Source organism: Salmo salar, unplaced genomic scaffold, assembly GCF_965601325.2.
Source record: "Salmo salar unplaced genomic scaffold, fSalSal1 ptg000005l, whole genome shotgun sequence".
Lineage (NCBI taxonomy): Eukaryota > Metazoa > Chordata > Actinopteri > Salmoniformes > Salmonidae > Salmo > Salmo salar.
This window is the reverse complement of record NW_027675309.1, coordinates 370,048-382,500: the sequence shown is the minus strand read 5'-3', so window position 1 is coordinate 382,500 and position 12,453 is coordinate 370,048. Positions and strand designations below refer to the sequence as shown.

The window sequence follows — 12,453 nt, the reverse complement described above, 5'->3', positions numbered from 1 at the left end:
TGGACTATGTGTGTCTGGTAAACACATGTGGATCTGGTGAACAGTTATCACTTGTTGACCAACTACAGGAATACTGACCTCAGAGTCTCCAGTTTACAGTGGGGTTTCCCCAGTCCAGCAGAGAGCAGCTTCACTCCTGAATCCTTCAGGTCATTGTTACTCAGGTCCAGCTCTCTCAGGTGTGAGGGGTTTGACCTCAGAGCTGAGACCAGAGAAGCACAGCCTTCCTCTGTGACTAGACAGCCTGACAGCCTGCAAAGAGTCAAATCATATTAAAATCACACTGATATTCTTTGGTGGTGAAAATATTGGCAGTATATTTATTTCTACATTTTCAGATATATCAGTGTCCTGAAACCTGCCTTATCTATTCATAAATTAATGTTTCATTGTTCTAAATGATCATAATAATGCTTGTAGAGAGAGAAATGTATAGTACAAATATTTGAGTAGACTGACCAGACCAGTTTAAAAAGCAGTATCAGTCAAAAGACAGACAGTGAGGTATCAGATTTAGATTGTATTGAGTATACAGTCCACACTATATATAATACTGACCTCAGAGTCTCCAGTCTGCAGTGTGGATCCTCCAGTCCAGCAGAGAGCAGCTTCACTCCTGAATCCTTCAGGTCATTGTTACTCAGGTCCAGCTCTCTCAGGTGTGAGGGGTTTGAACTGAGGCCAACACTTTACAGGATGTGTCTGTGAGTTTACAGCCAGTGAGTCTGCCAACACAGAAGAAACACAATGACAGACAGGTTGTATTAAAATGATACGCTTAGCTTTCTCTGTTTACACTGTTACCCGTTTACAAATAATGTGTTGGGTTTGACCACAGAGCTGAGACCAGAGGAGCACAGCCTTCCTCTGTGACTAGACAGCCTGACAGCCTGCAAAGAGTCAAATCATATTAAAATCACACTGCTATTCTTTGGTAGTGAAAAAAGTGGCAGTATATTTCTTCAACATATTCAGATACATCAGTGTCCTGAAACCTGCCATATCTACTCATAAATTAAAGTATCATATTATAAATTACAAATTATCAAAGTTTTGCCTGCAGATAGAAACATGTATAATACAAATATTTGAGTAGACTGACCAGACCAGTTTAAAAGCAGTATCAGTCAGAAGACAGACAGTGAGGTATCAGATTTAGATTGTATTGAGTATACAGTCCACACCATATCTATTTTGACAGTGAAGATAACATTTTAAATGTGGCTCTAAACTCCAACATTTTGGATTTCAGATCAAATGTTTCATATGAGGTGACAGTATATAATGTCACCTTTTATTTGAAGATATTTTCATACATATCTGTTTCACCGTTTAGAAAAATGAAAGCAGTTTATGTATCTAATCCCCCTATTTAAAGAAGTCATATGTTTTCATATGTTTTCTGACCAATTCACTTAAAGTGTATTAAATTAGTCAAAAGTTTAGTATTTGGTCCCATATTCTTTGACTGCAATGACTACATCAAGCCTGTGACTGCCATGATTGAGAAAGATCATGAATAATAATGAGTGAGAGACTTACAGAGGCTACAACAAAACATGCTAACCTCTCACCATTACCAATAACAGAGGCTACAACAAAACATGCTAACCTCTCACCATTACCAATAACAGAGGCTACAACAAAACATGCTAACCTCTCACCATTACCAATAACAGAGGCTACAACAAAACATGCTAACCTCTCACCATTACCAATAACAGAGGCTACAACAAAACATGCTAACCTCTCACCATTACCAATAACAGAGGCTTCAACAAAACATGCTAACCTCTCACCATTACCAATAACAGAGGCTACAACAAAACATGCTAATCTCTCACCATTACCAATAACAGAGGCTACAACAAAACATGCTAACCTCTCACCATTACCAATAACAGAGGATACAACAAAACATGCTAACCTCTCACCATTACCAATAACATAGACTACAACAAAACATGCTAACCTCTCACCATTACCAATAACAGAGGCTACAACAAAACATGCTAACCTCTCACCATTACCAATAACAGAGGCTACAACAAAACATGCTAACCTCTCACAATTACCAATAACAGAGGCTACAACAAAACATGCTAACCTCTCACCATCACCAATAACAGAGGCTACAACAAAACATGCTAACCTCTCACCATTAACAATAACAGAGGGGGTTTGATCTTTGTTAGTAGAATCACAAGCTTGATGTAATCACTGCAGGTGTCAGGAATCCCGCTTCCTGAGTCTGTTTCTGCCTGAGCTGACTGTTTTCTGTTTGGAGTCTAAGGGTGCGTTCAGAAACCTATCTGGTTGCCAGGCGACGAAGTTAGGCGGGAGATCTAGTGATATTATTACCCTGTCTGGTTGCCAGGCGACGAAGTTAGGCGGGAGATCTAGTGATTACCATACACCTGCATCTCATCAACCTTCTGCACACCTGGTCCTGATCATCACCTCTTCATAAGCCCTGAGCTGACATCCATTCCCTGCTGGATCGTTAGCAACGAACAGCCTCATGTTTCCTGAGCTAGTCTTGTTGTTTTGTTCTTGTTACTGGTTACTCCCCCCCCCTTTACTCTGTCTACAGTCATCCTCCCGGAACATTCAACTCCCTTGCCTGGCCGTCGGTGGATACAGTGACGTCATTGAATCCACCCATCTACTCTCATCAACTCACCTCCGCTGCCACATCAAGACTACCAATAAATACTCACCTTCATTTTACTCACCTTGTCCTGGTCTGCTTCTGGGTTCTGTCTTAGAGAAACGTGACAGCAGGCATGGAATATGGGACAACATGCTAAACTTATGACTATTTTAATACACTATAAGTAATATGTCCGAATAATTACGACTTTTTCAAATGGGAGAACTACATGCATAAAGTACTTTCATATCTGATAATACTGACCTCAGAGTCTCCAGTTTACAGTGGGGATTCCCCAGTCCAGCAGAGAGCAGCTTCACTCCTGAATCCTTCAGGTCATTGTTACTCAGATCCAACTCTCTCAGGTGTGAGGGGTTTGAACTGAGAACTGAGGCCAACACTTTACAGGATGTGTCTGTGAGTTTACAGCCAGTGAGTCTGCAAACACAGAAGAAATACAATGACAGACAGGTTGTATTAAAATGATACGCTTAGCTTTCTCTGTTTACGCTGTTACCCATTTACAAATAATGTGTTGGGTTTGACCTCAGAGCTGAGACCAGAGAAGCACAGCCTTCCTCTGTGACTCCACAGCCTGACAAAGAGATCATGACTTCAAACACATTGTTAATTTAGTGTAGAAGGACAATGGCAGATGCATTTGGTTAATTCTCCCAAACAACATATAGATTCTTCTTCTGTCTCCTAGAGTTGTATGGTCATATTGTTATACTAATGTGAAAATCAATGCATTTATTCAATGTTTTCAATATAATATTAAACACATATTATAATGCATATTTTTCTTTAACCTGAATATTTCTTCCTGATGATTAGTTTTTATATGTCATTTTATGTACTCACAGAACAGCTCTGGAGGCTTTGAACACTGGCAGCAGCCTCAGAAGACCTTCCTCTGATCTGGAGTATTTCTTCAGGTCAAACACATCCAGCTCCTTTTCTGAAGTCAGCAACACAAAGACCAGAGCTGACCACTGTGCAGGTGACAGGTTGGGTTTTGAGAGACTTCCTGAGCTCAGGTAGCTTTGGATCTCCTCCACTAGAGAATGGTCATTCAGTTCATTCAGACAGTGGAACAGATTGATGCTCCTCTCTGGAGAGGGATTCTCCCTGATCTTCTCCTTGATGTACTTGACTGTCTCTTCATGGCTCTGTGAGCTGCTTCTTGTCTTTGTCAGTAGACCTCGTAAGTGCTTCTGATTGGACTCCAGTGACAGTCCCAGAAGGAAGCGGAGGAACAGGTCCAGGTTTCCAATCTCACTGTGTAAGGCTTTATCCACAGCACTCTTGTAGACAGTAACTTCAGACTTGTCTCTGTACAGCAGAGAAAATATACTGGACTTTGTTTGCAGTTTGTCCATTAGATTCTCATTGTTGTTGATGAATGAGAGGAACACATATACAGCAGCCAGAAACTCCTGAATGCTCAGATGAACGAAGCAATACACCTTGTCTTGGTACAGAACACATTCCTCTTTAAAGAGCTGTGTACACAATCCTGAGTACACTGAGGCTTCATTGACATCAATGCCAGCCTCTTTCAGGTCTTCTTCATAGAAAATCTGATTGCCCTTCACAAGCTGTTGAAAAGCCAGTTTTCCCAGTGACAGAATGCTCTCGTTATTCAAGTGTGGATCTGTCTCTTCTTTCCCAAGATACTTTTCATTCTTCTGTTTGGTATGAAACACCACAAGGTGTGTGTACATCTCAGTCAGAGTCTTGGGCATCTCTTCTCTCTTATGTTTCAGTATGTGTTCGAGGACTGTTGCAGAGATCCAACAGAAGACTGGAATGTGGCACATGATGTGGAGACTCCTTGATGTCTTTATGTGTGAGATGATTCTGCTGGCCAGGTCCTCATCACTGAATCTCTTTCTGAAGTACTCCTCCTTCTGTGGGTCATTGAACCCTCGTACCTCTGTCACCTGGTCAACACACCCTGAAGGGATCTTATTGGCTGCTGCAGGTCGGGTAGTTATCCAGAGGAGAGCAGAGGGAAGCAGATTTCCCTCGATGAGATTTGTCAGCAGAACATCCAGTGAGGTTGACTCTGTGACGTCCCAACAGATCTTGTTATTCTGGAAGTCTAGGGGCAGTCGGCACTCATCCAGACCATCAAAGATGAACAGAACTTTGTACTTGTTGTAGATGGAGATTCCTGATTGTTTGGTTTCCATTGAGAAGTGATTAAGAAGTTCAATCAAAGTGTGTTTTTCCCCTTTCATCAAATTCAGCTCCCGAAAAGGGAATGAAAACACAAATTGGACATACTGATTTGCTTTTCCTTCAGCCCAGTCCAGAATGAACTTCTGCACAGAGACTGTTTTTCCAATGCCAGCGACTCCCTTTGTCAGCACAGTTCTGATACGTTTGTCTTGTCCAGTTAAGGGTTTGAAGATGTCGTTACATTTGATTGCAGTGTCTGGTCTTGCTTGTTTCCTGGTTGTTGTCTCAATCTGTCTCAGCTCATGTTCATTATTGACCTCTCCTGTTCCTCCCTCTGTGATGTAGAGCTCTGTGTAGATCTGATTGAGAAGTGTTGGGTTTCCTTGTTTAGCGATCCCCTCAAATACACATTGAAACTTCTTCTTTAGATTAGATTTGAGTTCACGTTGGCAAATCACAGCAAGCTCATCTGAATGAAGAATTAACACAGATGATATCAATATTACATCTGTTTTAATGCCTACAGTATTGTAGGACTGTTATAAAGTTTTACATTATAACAATTATTCTCTTAACTGAATGTATAAATGTGTAGATGTTTTCATAATGCATTACAGATGTTAAATGTTATAAAACAGCATTCAACATGAGGCAGACAGATCTTACATTTCTCCAGTGTGTCAGCGAGCTCCTTCTGGTTCATTTTCCTCAGGACGTGCAGTGTGATCTTCAGAGCCCCCTCTCTGGCACTGCTCTCCTGCTTCTCATCTTCAGCATCCACCACTTCCTCATCCTGCTTCTGACTCTCAAAGCCTTCTGGGAGTTCAGGACTAAGAATCCTCTTGAACATCTTCAGCTCGTTCTTCACAAATGTCATAATTTTCTCTTCAAGCAACTGAAATAAATCAAGTAAATAAGTTAAGCAAGAGAAGAAATGCTTTCTCATTAACACATTATTGAATAATTGACAGATCAACTTTACTTGAGGTCAACAAAAACAAATGTTCATAACAGGACCACATACACTGAATATAGAGTCCAGGTCTGTTTGATGACTCTGGGAAGACTGACCACTGAGAATCTCTGACTCTGATCTCTCCTGTTGGTTTCTGTGGACAAAACATGAGATTACATCTAATCAACCTGGGAGTACACACACACACACACAAACACTCAGACACACGCACACACACACACACACACACACACACACACACACACACACACACACACGTGGAGGGAACAATGTGTTTGTTTAATATTGTTTTAGGACTATATAAATGGATAAAAGTATTAGCCTATGGATTATGAAAACAACCAAAAGAAATGTGAAAATGGGAGAGGAGAAATGACTAGAGACAGTGTTGTTTAACTCACTGACCATGACCCATGAGTTCTTCTTACCTTTGTTCAGTAGAAAAGTCTCCCTCTCTAAAATGTATAGGACGATTCATAGACTGGTCACATGTTTTCATTTCAGAGAGTCTGCCTCTCTCTCAGAGAAATCAGTAGTACTGCTAGGTTTAACACAGTAATAAAATATATCTGCCTCTCAGAGAAATCAGTAGTACTGCTAGGTTTAATACAGTAATAATATATATCTGCCTCTCAGAGAAATCAGTAGTACTGCTAGGTTTAACACAGTAATAATATATATCTGCCTCTCAGAGAAATCAGTAGTACTGCTAGGTTTAACACAGTAATAATATATATCTGCCTCACTCTCAGAGAAATCAGTAGTACTGCTAGGTTTAATACAGTAATAATATATATCTGCCTCTCAGAGAAATCAGTAGTACTGCTAGGTTTAACACAGTAATAATATATATCTGCCTCTCAGAGAAATCAGTAGTACTGTTAGGTTTAACACAGTAATAATATATATCTGCCTCACTCTCAGAGAAATCAGTAGTACTGCTAGGTTTAATACAGTAATAATATATATCTGCCTCTCAGAGAAATCAGTAGTACTGCTAGGTTTAACACAGTAATAATATATATCTGTCTCACTCTCAGAGATCAGGCTATAAGGAGTACCAGTACTGAGTCAATGTCCAGGGGTACCAGGTAGTTGAGGTAATAATGAGACTATAAGGAGTACCAGTACTGAGTCATTGTGCAGGGGTACCAGGTAGTTGAGGTAATAATGAGGCTATAAGGAGTACCAGTACTGAGTCAATGTGCAGGGGTACCAGGTAATTGAGGTAATATGTACATGTAGGTAGGGGTAAAAGTGACTAGACAATCAGGATAGAGATTATATCTCTTCATCCAGGGAGTGCGCAAACACACACACACACACACACACACACACACACACACACACACACACACACACACACACACACACACACAGGACAAACACACACACACACACACACACACACACACACAGGACAAACACACACACACACACACACACACACACACACACACACACACACACACACACAGGGAGGGAACGTTGTGTTTGTTTAATATTGTTTTAGGACTATGAAAATGGACTAAAGGATTAGCCTATGGATTATGAAAACAACAAAAAGAAATGTGAAAATGGGAGAGGAGAAATGACTAGAGACAGTGTTGTTTAACTCACTGACCATGACCCATGAGTTATTCTTACCTTTGTTCAGTAGAAAAGTCTCCCTCTCTAAACATGATAGGAGGTTCCATCGACTGGTCACTCTTCATGGACACACAGCTGGGTACAGGGGAGGCTGGTCTCTCCTGCTTGATTGGTCTTCAACACAACAGAGTCAAACATTACATCTCTCATCTACTCTGATCTCAGATGGGAAACATAAGAAGAGTTCCAAAACGCAACATATCACTTTACAGAAATGAGCTTTTATTGTTTAAAGAAATGATGTATTAATTATTACATCTCTCACAGACAAGGATTTGTTTAAAATCTATCACATGATGGTTTAATTTCAGAGACAGAAATCATGTTTTTTTATGCAAAATGCTATATATCTCCCTTACTCTCAAATGTGACCGACCGGCTCAATTTGGTAATTAATTAAATAACTACATATATAGTGATTTTGGTTTATGTCAGTTTAATTGTTTGTTATGGTATAAGTTCTTATTTTATGATTGTAAGTGATAAAATTAACTAGTAATTCTCAGTAATTACTACTTTAGTAAGGAATAACACATTTTTTCAGCACTACTGCAGTTGCTAAATAATTCCAATAGATGGGAACATAAGACCACAATGACATTTCAGAATATTAGATTAGTTTTCTCCCTGGATACACCACCACTCCCCACGCTTCCTGCAGAACCCCTGCAGTACCTCCGCAGACCCCGGATTGAGAACCCCTGATTTAGCAGATGCTCTTATCCAGAGAGATTTACAGTAAGTGCATTCACCTTAAGATAGCTATTTATTTAGGAAATAAACTTAATGAATTATTCATAAAATTGTTATCTCACCTCTTAGCTTTGGTGTCATGTCCCCCAGAGAGATGCATTTTAGAGGCAGGGGCCCCCTCCTCTCTCTCCCCAGAGAGACTCATTTTAGAGGCAGGGCCCCCCTCCTCTCTCTCCCCAGAGAGACTCATTTTAGAGGCAGGGCCCCCCTCCTCTCTCTCCCCAGAGAGACTCATTTTAGAGGCAGGGCCCCCCTCCTCTCTCTCCCCAGAGAGACTCATTTTAGAGCACTGTCCCCTGTAAACAGAGATCCAGCATGTTGGTTGTGGTTAACACAGTGACAACTAAACAGAGATCCAGCATGTTGGTTGTGGTTAACACAGTGACAACTAAACAGAGATCCAGCACGTTGGTTGTGGTTAACACAGTGACAACTAAACAGAGATCCAGCATGTTGGTTGTGGTTAACACAGTGACAACTAAACAGAGATCCAGCATGTTGGTTGTGGTTAACACAGTGACGTCCTAAACAGAGATCCAGCATGTTGGTTGTGCTTAACACAGTGACAACTAAACAGAGATCCAGCATGTTGGTTGTGGTCAACACAGTGAGAACTAAACAGAGATCCAGCATGTTGGTTGTGGTCAACAGAGTGACAACTAAACAGAGATCCAGCATGTTGGTTGTGGTTAACACAGTGACAACTAAACAGAGATCCAGCATGTTGGTTGTGGTCAACACAGTGAGAACTAAACAGAGATCCAGCATGTTGGTTAACACAGTAACAACTAAACAGAGATCCAGCATGTTGGTTGTGGTTAATACAGTAACAACTCATTATTTTATTCATTATCTCTTAGAAAAAAAACAGTTTTCTAACAGACACATCCAAACAGTCAGGTTATTTAATGTAATGACTTTTTCTAGCCCAATGACTACTCAAAACCCTCCCACAAGGCCTGAACACTAACTAATAGCCCCTGATTGGCCTACATCTTATTTTGGAGCGGCAGGTAGCCGGACGCGCGCACACGCACACGCACACAGGGAGGAAATGTTGTGTTTGTTTAATATTTTTTTAGGACTGTGAAAATGGACATAAGGAAAAGCCTATGGATTATGAAAACAACAACAATAAATGGGAAAATGGGAGAGGAGAAATGACTAGAGACAGTGTTGTTTAACTCACTGACCATGACCCATGAGTTCTTCTTACCTTTGTTCAGTAGAAAAGTCTCCCTCTCTAAACATGATAGGAGGTTCCATCGACTGGTCACTCTTCATGGACACACAGCTGGGTACAGGGGAGGCTGGTCTCTCCTGCTTGATTGGTCTTCAACACAACAGAGTCAAACATTACATCTCTCATCTACTCTGATCTCAGATGGGAAACATAAGAAGAGTTCCAAAACGCAACATATCACTTTACAGAAATGAGCTTTTATTGTTTAAAGAAATGATGTATTAATTATTACATCTCTCACAGACAAGGATTTGTTTAAAATCTATCACATGATGGTTTAATTTCAGAGACAGAAATCATGTTTTTTTATGCAAAATGCTATATATCTCCCTCACTCTCAAATGTGACCGACCGGCTCAATTTGGTAATTAATTAAATAACTACATATATAGTGATTTTGGTTTATGTCAGTTTAATTGTTTGTTATGGTATAAGTTCTTATTTTATGATTGTAAGTGATAAAATTAACTAGTAATTCTCAGTAATTACTACTTTAGTAAGGAATAACACATTTTTTCAGCACTACTGCAGTTGCTAAATAATTCCAATAGATGGGAGCATAAGACCACAATGACATTTCAGAATATTAGATTAGTTTTCTCCCTGGATACACCACCACTCCCCACGCTTCCTGCAGAACCCCTGCAGTACCTCCGCAGACCCCGGATTGAGAACCCCTGATTTAGCAGATGCTCTTATCCAGAGAGATTTACAGTAAGTGCATTCACCTTAAGATAGCTATTTATTTAGGAAATAAACTTAATGAATTATTCATAAAATTGTTATCTCACCTCTTAGCTTTGGTGTCATGTCCCCCAGAAAGATGCATTTTGGAGGCAGGGGCCCCCTCCTCTCTCTCCCCAGAGAGACTCATTTTAGAGGCAGGGCCCCCCTCCTCTCTCTCCCCAGAGAGACTCATTTTAGAGGCAGGGCCCCCCTCCTCTCTCTCCCCAGAGAGACTCATTTTAGAGCACTGTCCCCTGTAAACAGAGATCCAGCATGTTGGTTGTGGTTAACACAGTGACAACTAAACAGAGATCCAGCATGTTGGTTGTGGTCAACACAGTGAGAACTAAACAGAGATCCAGCATGTTGGTTGTTGTCAACACAGTGACAACTAAACAGAGATCCAGCATGTTGGTTGTGGTTAACACAGTGACAACTAAACAGAGATCCAGCATGTTGGTTGTGGTTAACACAGTGACAACTAAACAGAGATCCAGCATGTTGGTTGTGGTTAACACAGTAACAACTAAACAGAGATCCAGCATGTTGGTTGTGGTCAACACAGTGACAACTAAACAGAGATCCAGCATGTTGGTTAACACAGTAACAACTAAACAGAGATCCAGCATGTTGGTTGTGGTTAACACAGTAACAACTCATTATTTTATTCATTATCTCTTAGAAAAAAAACAGTTTTCTAACAGACACATCCAAACAGTCAGGTTATTTAATGTAATGACTTTTTCTAGCCCAATGACTACTCAAAACCCTCCCACAAGGCCTGAACACTAACTAATAGCCCCTGATTGGCCTACATCTTATTTTGGAGCGGCAGGTAGCCGGACGCGCGCACACGCACACGCACACAGGGAGGAAATGTTGTGTTTGTTTAATATTGTTTTAGGACTGTGAAAATGGACATAAGGAAAGGCCTATGGATTATGAAAACAACAACAATAAATGGGAAAATGGGAGAGGAGAAAAGACTAGAGACAGTGTTGTTTAACTCACTGACCATGACCCATGAGTTCTTCTTACCTCTGTTCAGTAGAAAAGTCTCCCTCTCTAAAGGATATAGGACGATCCATAGACTGGTCACTCTTCATGGACACACAGCTGGGAACAGGGGAGGCTGGTCTCTCCTGCTTGATTGGGCTTCAACACAACAGAGACAAACATTACATCTCTCATCTACTCTGAGCTCAGATGGGGAAACATAAGAGTTTCATTACAAAACGCTATATATCACTTTTCAGAAATGTTGGTAAATTATCTCATTATTTAAAGAAATGATTAAACCACTACAAGGCTTTATAAAGACTTTTAAAGTGGGTAATTTCCACATAAAATGCACATTTGCTGTTATTTTCCCGACGTGAGAAACTGGGTCGAATTAACATGGCATCTGTAAGTGAATTCATCTTTAGATATCTAGGTGAGACAACCACATATCACAGTCAGATATACAGGATACAAATATTCCATTCCTGCTAAACAATGGATATATAGATATCTAGGTGGATATATAGATATCTAGGTGGATATATAGATATCTAGGTGGATAAATAGATATCTAGGTGGATATATAGATATCTAGGTGGATATATAGATATCTAGGTGGATATATAGATGTCTAGGTGGATATATAGATATCTAGGTGGATATAAAGATGTCTAGGTGGATATATAGAATATATAGATGTCTAGGTGGATATATAGATATCTAGGTGGATATATAGATATCTAGGTGGATATATAGATGTCTAGGTGGATATATAGATGTCTATGTGGATATACAGATATCTAGGTGGATATATAGATATCTAGGTGGATATATAGATATCTAGGTGGATATATAGCGTTTTAGAAAAAAACATATTTTCATACAGATCTAAAATCTAGAACAGTTATATAGAATGTCCCCATTAGCAATCATTTCTGAATAAAAAGCATTTTAGAACATACATTCTTAAACAATATTGTCAGCTCACCTCTTAGTTTTGGTGTCATGTCCCCCAGAGACACTCATTTTAGAGGCGGGCCCCCCCTCCTCTCTCTCCCCAGAGAGACTCATTTTAGAGGCAGGGACCACCTCCTCTATCTCCCCAGAGAGACTCATTTTAGAGCACTGAGCCCTAAACAGAGAAACAGAGATCCAACATGTTGGTTGTGGTCAACAGTGACCCCTAAACAGAGATCCAGCATGTTGGTTGTGGCTAACACAGTGACAACTAAACAGAGATCCAACATGTTGGTTGTGGTTAAC

The 12,453-nt window shown here is 40.2% G+C and overlaps 1 protein-coding gene across 1 annotated transcript; it reads right to left on the bottom strand.

The window, feature by feature from the left end:
- Positions 1 to 2,397: 2,397 nt before the first annotated feature.
- LOC145865968 (NLR family CARD domain-containing protein 3-like) lies at positions 2,398 to 12,197 on the bottom strand. Its single transcript, XM_082970860.1, has 2 exons — positions 12,179 to 12,197; positions 2,398 to 5,309 (listed from the first exon to the last, which is right to left on the bottom strand). The coding sequence occupies exons 1-2, from the start codon at positions 12,195 to 12,197 to the stop codon at positions 3,514 to 3,516; spliced, it is 1,815 nt and encodes a 604-aa protein (XP_082826986.1). The 3' UTR covers positions 2,398 to 3,513.
- Between the last annotated feature and the right edge of the window lie 256 nt (positions 12,198 to 12,453).